The sequence below is a fragment of the Dermacentor silvarum genome, chromosome 8, assembly GCF_013339745.2.
Source record: "Dermacentor silvarum isolate Dsil-2018 chromosome 8, BIME_Dsil_1.4, whole genome shotgun sequence".
NCBI lineage: Eukaryota > Metazoa > Arthropoda > Arachnida > Ixodida > Ixodidae > Dermacentor > Dermacentor silvarum.
Window position 1 is genome coordinate 88026375 of NC_051161.1, and position 7546 is coordinate 88033920.

At 49.5% G+C, this 7546-nt stretch overlaps 1 protein-coding gene across 2 annotated transcripts in view; it reads left to right on the plus strand.

Annotated features, from left to right (window-relative positions):
* Window positions 1-7546, plus strand: part of LOC119461540 (chromatin modification-related protein MEAF6-like) — a 153242-nt gene that overhangs the window by 32643 nt on the left and 113053 nt on the right. The window contains exon 7 of one of the 2 annotated variants that reach the window (XM_037722884.2): window positions 4972-5226. The exons of the other annotated variant lie outside the window; for it this stretch is intronic. Coding sequence (XP_037578812.1) covers window positions 4972-4987 — 16 coding nt within the window. The 3' untranslated portion in view covers window positions 4988-5226. Of the gene's footprint in view, window positions 1-4971; window positions 5227-7546 lie in introns of those variants that run through there. 2 annotated transcript variants of the gene reach the window in all.

Sequence of the window (7546 nt, forward strand, 5' to 3'; positions counted from 1 at the left end):
CCGCTTTCCTCCCTTGTGCGTGATTCGGCTCACCGTCGCACGCTTTCACTTGCGCATACTGTATATGGGGCGCGGGGATGATGTTATCACCCTTGGACTTTATATGGGACATCGCGGCGACCACGCCTGCAGAAATGCGCATGGAGTGTCCATATCATTGCTATCGCAATTATATAGGAATGGCACCCATACACTTGCGCGTGACCCATGTTCTCAGAGTGAAATGTCAATAATTTTTTTTAATCGCTTACTGAACGAACAGGTGCGTCTTATACACCAGTGCAACTTTATACATTTTTTTTTCCGGAAAAACTGCCGTTTTGAGGGGGGTGCGACTTATAGCCCGGAAAATCCCTTATGTCTTACACGTAGGGTTTCTTCACAGCATTTTTGTCGACCGAGTCATCAGGCATAACTTGTTTTGAAGGTGTGTTTTTGATATGCTTTGAAAGTAAAGCTTATCGTGTAAAGGACACCTCCATTCTGTATCACTATTTAGTTTTAATTCAGGAGCTAAACAAGGAATCAAATAAAAATTTCAAATGAAGGAAAAAAATGAACCCCTCTAAGCAAAAGGTTACCAAATGACAAGGATGTCTGGGCAATGGTTCTTGAGATACTCTGTGCAGTACATGCACTTTCGTAAGGCGAGCTTGTGAATCACTTTCCTCTTTGCCGGTTCACTTAGGATGGTGTTTTTCTGTGCTTAGCTGTAGGCATCATTTGTCATTTAGTAGATGGCCCAGTGAGTATCATAGTAAGCAACATAATGCAAAAACATTATTCCTAATGTGTGTTTAGTTTTGGTATCAAAGTTAAGTCCTTCCTCTTCGTCTTGGCAACCGTCTTTGTCTGTGCTATCTTATCACATCATTTTAGGCCTGCCTCATCTATTCTTGCCACTTATCTCCATTGCCCTGTAGCCAATCCAAGATCCAAGTGTCTTGTTGCTCTTGTCTCTTCTCATCGCAATAAAAACTCAGTAATGTGTACAGCTTATCACAAAACGTAAAGGCTAGTTGGCCATTGCCGGTCACCTAAAGATGCAGTCACTGCTAAAAGGCACTTGCAATGAATCCCCAACTCAGCCACCTTAGAATGAATGTAGTGGCTAACTGCTTAAGCTGTAGGAGCTCATTGCTTGTCTGCCAGTTAATTCATAAGACATTCATTTTACTCCGCGTTTAGCTAAATTTACAGCTTGATGTATAGTATAGCTGATGCTGCACTGTTCGGCATTATTTCAAGGCACTTATGAAGCACCATCACTGTCATATCCAAGGTTCGAGCGCCTCTTTGAAATCATTGAAAACCCTTGAATTTGGAAGAGTATATTCAAGGGCCCTTAAATGTCCTTGAAAGTAAATGTGCTCCTTGAATTCTTTGAAAACATGAGGCTAAGGACGACATCTAAACATTCAGAGTAACAAACTCCGGTTAGGGGCTATGCCATGCACAGTGGCTATCGGGGAACAACCCTAGATGTTTTCTTTTTGGGAGTGTCACAAAGTGATTTCAATGTGCCGTGTCTAGAAGCACCAATGACAGGTCTGTTTAAATAGTCATTACCATCTTAGAGCTAGGCAAAGTCAAATCAAGTGACCAAACTGTGCCATGGTATGGTTGTTTTACTAGTTGGTTCACACCGCAGCCATCATGGCTCCATTTTTGAGCCATATTGGCTCTAGAAATGCCTGGTGGAAAGTACGTTTCAGCAACTTAGTTTTAACAGAACGAGTATGTTTGGTTGAAGCCAGACACTATATTAACCATCACGTCAGAAGGGACATCACTACAAGAGAAAACTCAACTTTGAATATCACCTGAAGAAATTGAAGCCTACTTCAACTCAACATCTGTTTAGCTGCAAGAAATTGCAGCTAGGAAGCAGATTTCACTAAGTTTCAGTGTATGTGTACAAAAAAAGGCTTATTTCCCACTCCTAAAATTTTAGCCTTCAGCATCCTTGAAATTCTTGGATCATCTTTGAATTTTGTGCCAAATGTTCTGTACAAACCCTGGTCGCATCATTCTGACTCTGGCAAATATCAATAGGACATGGAACTGCACAGAGGCTGTAGAGCATTAACACTTGCACGTACAGTGCCAGCCGGCAGTGGAAGTTTCCCGCTTGCCGCCATGCCTGCCTTGGCTATTAGACCTAACCAGTGGGCCTACCATTGTGTGCCACTGAACCTTTTTATTAAGCTTCCATTTAGTCAACGTCATGTGGAGGGCGATTAGGAGTGGACAGTAGAGGAGCCTTTCTTCTGGCGTGCGGATGCCACCTGTAGTACTTTTGCTGCATTGACAAGGAGGAGAGAGCACGAGAGGGGAGGGTAGAGGAAGGAGAGGAGAAACCGCAGTGGCTTGCCTTTTTGTTCGTCATACGCCGGTAATCTTGCTATTAGTACTGCACCATTTCAAAATACTGTTGCAGCTATATGCTCATAGTAGCCTAGTTCACATCGGCTACAGTCAATGTGTGATTTTTTTTGGACACCTTAGGGGCCGCGAAAATGTCCGAAAAAATGAATGCATGCCTTCTAATGCGTCACGAAATAATCGTGGTAGCTGCCGCCGGCACCACCACGAACACGAGCAGCCGACGGGCGCTGCTATATTGGATTTTCCGGATTGGCTCGTCTCAGGTTGGGTCGAGTGTTTTTAGCAATCCAGTCGTTATATCACCGTGAGTGCGCTAGGCTTCAGTTGGCTTTGTCAGGTTGTCGAGTGAAGTGCGAATGCCGAACTACTCTTTGTTTCCCTGAGTTTAGTTGGAATGATCGATGGCACTTTCAAAAGCCAAGAATAAGTACCGTATTTTCCAGGTCTATAACTCGCACCTTTGTATAAGACGCACCCCCATCAAAACAGCAGTTTTTCTGGAAAAAGACTATATAAGTCGCACCGGTGTATAAGACACAGCTGTTCGTTCAGTAAGCGATTTAAAAGAAAAAAAAATTTGCGAAGTTTCACTCAGTGAATGCGGGTCACGCGCAGGCGTATGAGTGCCATATATTTCCACTCCAGGTGCATTTGTGCTGTCGTGACTGCTGCGATGTTCCGTTGTAAGCGGTCTGACTAGTAGTGCCACCTACCAGCCTCAGCACACAGCCAGCCCCGAAGCCAAGCCTAGGCCTGAGAAGTGTGCGCAAGAGTGCGGTGCGTGCGTTGGCTTTAGTCGCGTTCTTGGAGGCACCATGCCTTGTAATAAAGTTTGTTATTAATGGTTCTCGAGCCTTAATTACGTTTTGGCCAGCAGCCAGCCCTCGACGCCCCTCACAACTGGCGCAGTCGACCCCGAACCTTCGCATCTCGCTCGCCTCGTGAAGTAACTCGCTAGCCAACGCTCCTTCCTTTGTGCAGCTGCTGCTGCCCGACACAGCCTCTCGCCCGATTCGTCCTAGCCATTTCGCGCCTCCGCCCTTTGTGTTTCGCCGACCGTCGTGTTGACGCTGACGCCTGCCCGCCCGATGAAGTAGCTTGCCTGCAGTGACCAAACGGTTCGCCCTACTCGCCTTATCGTCTCTCGTGACTCTTGTGCTGCTTTGTCAACCGCCATGCCGCTTGTGAATTGGAGTGAGGCGACGCCGGCGGATCTCGCAGGCTTTACAGCGGATTACCTCCGTGAAGAGTTGGCTCGCCGAAACCTCAATGCTACTGGGTCGAAGGAAGAAATAATTAATCGCCTTATCGCCGACATCGCCCAAAACCGCCCAACGACGCCTCCTTTGCCTTCCCCAGACTCCGCCGTGTCCACCCAGCGTTGTAACGTTACGCCAAGCCTCGATGCAGCCAAAACTACCGAGTTGCTGACGGGTTTACTTCAGCAGCTCCTTCACGTGTCGCAACGTGCTGCAGCCCCAGTTCAAGTCACTACCCTTCCAGACCTCTCCGCATCGCTTCCTACATACAGTGGAGAAGGCAGCATTTCAGGGTCCCACTGGGTTGAAGAGTTGGAACTAACTCGAAACTTGGCTTTGTGGGAACCTTCAACCCTACTCGCCATCGCCCTGGGAAAACTTCGTGCAGCAGCCGCTGATTGGAAAGCCGTCGTTGGTCGTCAGTGCCCAACGTGGGAAACCTTCAGACAAGCGTTCCTAGATCAATTCAGTGCCAAGCAAACCTTGCTACAGTGGCAACGATTAGTCACTTGTTGCGTGCAGGCGCACGGAGAAAATCTTGTCAGCTACTCTCTGGCGAAGTTTAAGCTAATCTCTGGATGCCCAGTTACCCTCACCGATCACCAGCGCATAGAGTACGCCCTTCAGGGCATTGCCGACGCGACCATGGCCACTACTATTGCAGCGCAGTGCCCAGAGACAGTCGCAGCATATATGGACATTGTAACTCAGCTTGATCAAACATTAAGCCATTCGTCCTTTCGAACCCCACGCACAGAGTATCCAAGCACCAAATTAACAATGCCAAGTCCACAGGCACCTCCACGTAGCACAGAATACACGAACCTCCAGGCTGTACCTACCACCTACCAGCCTCAGCACACAGCCAGCCCCGAAGCCAAGCCTAGGCATGAGAAGTGTGCGCGAGTGCGGCGCGTGCATTGGTTTTCATCACGTTTTTGGAGGCGCCATAAAGTTCGTTATTTAATGGTTCTCGAGCCTTAATTACGTTTCGACCAGCAGCCGGCCCTCGCCGCCCCTCACACCGTATAAAGTCCAAGGGCGATAACATCGTCCCCACGCGCCGTATGCTGTATCTGCGAGTGAAAGCCTGCGACGGTGAGCCGAATTGAGGCTACATTACAAGCAAGCAAATACTACAGTATGTAATCAGTCACCATACATGAATGTGCTCCACTACAGTAGTTTAACATCGCTACCATTGCACATTCCAATGAAGTGATTGGGATTGACTGGCAGTGTTCTTTTTGTGTACTGCTCGGAACTTGTGATGCAAAATCTACATCTTCAGATTTCTCATGAAAATTATCTTGATTTCTTTCAGGGCTGTTGATGAGTGAAGAGGTGTGGAACAGGGGCCCAGCACCTGATCAAGAGTATCCATTTTTTTTACCGGCCATTACCTTGGCACCAGTCATGTCATCATCATCGAAGAGCGGCTTCGCAGTATGGCTCGGGCCACTACTGCAACAGAATCATGTGGAGCAGAGCCGATAAAGATCTTGTAAATGAGTTGTTGTATTGTACAGCGCAGATGGTAGCCTCGTGTAGCTGCTGCATTAAAGCCATCGTCCCATTACAGCTTTAGCTGTGTGAGCTTCTTTGTAGCCCCTCCTTGTGCGGTGTCTCAGTGAAAATTCATTGATTGAAGAAATGTTTTATTTCAGAAGGGATGGCTCTCTGGCCTAATACGAGGAGTGAGGAAGGGAAGAAAGTGCGTTGGGGAAGTGGGAGGTGATCTGCGAGGAGCAGGGTCTACAACTGGTGTACTATAATTACCCTATTTACTCGATTCTAAGCACCCCCTTTTTTTCATGATCGCGATGCCCAAAGTGAGAGGGGGTGCTTAGATTTTAAAAATCTCCGTGACGCTCAGCTCCGGCTACGCGCGGCGCGCGAGCGTCACGAGTCCGCGCTCCTCTGCAGTCAGCCTGTGCGGCGAGATCGCACTGCGGACGCCGTGCCACCTCACAACTCCGACGGCTCTGGCGGCGCCCGAGCGTCACGAGTCCACGCGGCTCACGGGCATCAAGAGTCCACGCGGCTCACAGGCGTCACGAGTCTGCGTGCCTCTGCAGTTCGACTGTGCGGTGAGATCGCGCTGCGGACGCTGTGCCACCTCGGGACTCCGACAGCTCCGGCTGCGCGCGAGCGTCAAGAGCCCACGCAGCTCACGGGCGTCAGGAGTCCGCGCGCCTCTGCAGTCCAACTGTGCGGCGAAAGCGCGCTGCGGACGCCGTGTCACCTCGGGACTCTGATGGATCCGGCTACGTGCGGCGCGCAAGCGTCGCGAGTCGGCGCGGCTATGCACTCCGGATGTGCGGCGAGATTGCGCCGCGGTGGCCATGCCGCCTCGGAACTCCGACTCGGAAGAGAGTGAGCAAGCGCGCTTGCAGCCTTGGCTTCACGCTCTTAACAAATAGGGGGGTGCTTAGATTCGCATGCAAACTTTTTTGAAAATTTTTTCACAAAAATAAAGGGGGGGTGCTTAGAATCGCGAAAATACGGTATTTGAATGTGGGCCAATACATTAAAAAAAATTAGTAGCCCTTCCCCTGTTAAGGAAATGGGAATAAGCGAAGCTTGTCGTGTGTTTCTTCGGCATTCCTCCGAATGAATTGCACTGACGAGTACCACGTTTTGCTCGAACCACAACTCGTCACAGGCACTACAGCTGGCTCCAATGTCCCGGTTGAGAAACTCATGTTGAAACCTGGCCGTCGCACCTTGGAAGTTCGCACTAGCTTGCCGATGCGTGCAACACCTTTGTCGGGTTCCTGGAGGGCTAGAGAATGCTGACATGTGGCCTCAGCATCTCGTTCCCGCAACTCGGGGTTGGCGGCTCTTCGATAACGTTTACACTGGGCTTCGGAGGCCCTCGTGCTACAATCGGCATGTCGACGACGAGGCCTTTCCCGAGCGCGTTCATTCTGGATGAATTTCCATGAAATTTCTTCAAAATTAAATCTGTCCGTTACATAAGACAATGAATGGCTCATACCCTCTTAAGCAATGGTGCATACCCCCATAAACGTGGCCTCACTATTAAGACGACTGAAGAGAGGTGAAATTCTACGCTGGAATGATTAGTGGCAGTGCAGCCAGCTGTAGAAGCAGATGACGACGACAAACACGGGAGCAGTGGCACGAGCACATGCCGACCACCTGTGGCTGAATCGGTTAGCGGGGTGGTCTCGCAACCAGGAGGTCGTTGGTTTGAATCCGCAGCCCGAGGAGCAATTTTTATTTTCGCGCGGCTTGAGAGTGCGAGTTTTTTGTGGTCACACCTACAACGGCACCGACGTTTGTAAGGCAATACTAGCGTTACTTGCAAAATAACAGGGGCGTAGCCAGGGGGGGGGGGGTTGGGGGGGTTCAAACCCCCCCCGAAATTTTTTCCGCAACCCCCCCCCCCCCCGCCGCACTTACCCACCTTTTGTTCTCGTCGCTTCGCGCTGACATAATTCATGAAACCGGTGCTACTATCACAATTTCATTCCTGGGCGCTTCCGTTTGGGTTGGTAATTTACAGCGAATCATGTCTGCATATGGAAAAAAACTGTCACGGTGTTTGTCAAGGCTTTGACACTGTGAAGTTTTGGGCGAGAATGTGGCTGCCGCATTCTGAAGCAACAAATGCGCAACAAATGAAGCAACAAATGCGGCAGCCGCATTTTAGATGAAGGATAAAACGCTTGAGGCCCGTTTACTTAGATTTAGGTGCACGTTAAAGACCCCAGGTGGTCGAAATCTCCGGTATACATTTCCGCCGCTTCCCTTCAGGTGCCGGTTAGGCCGCGCTCGCGCAGGATCTTAGGCTACGTTCACACTTGCTGGTCTCGAAGCTGTCGGAATCGGCAAAATCTTGCAAAAATCCGCCCGCCTAGGCGGCAAAACAG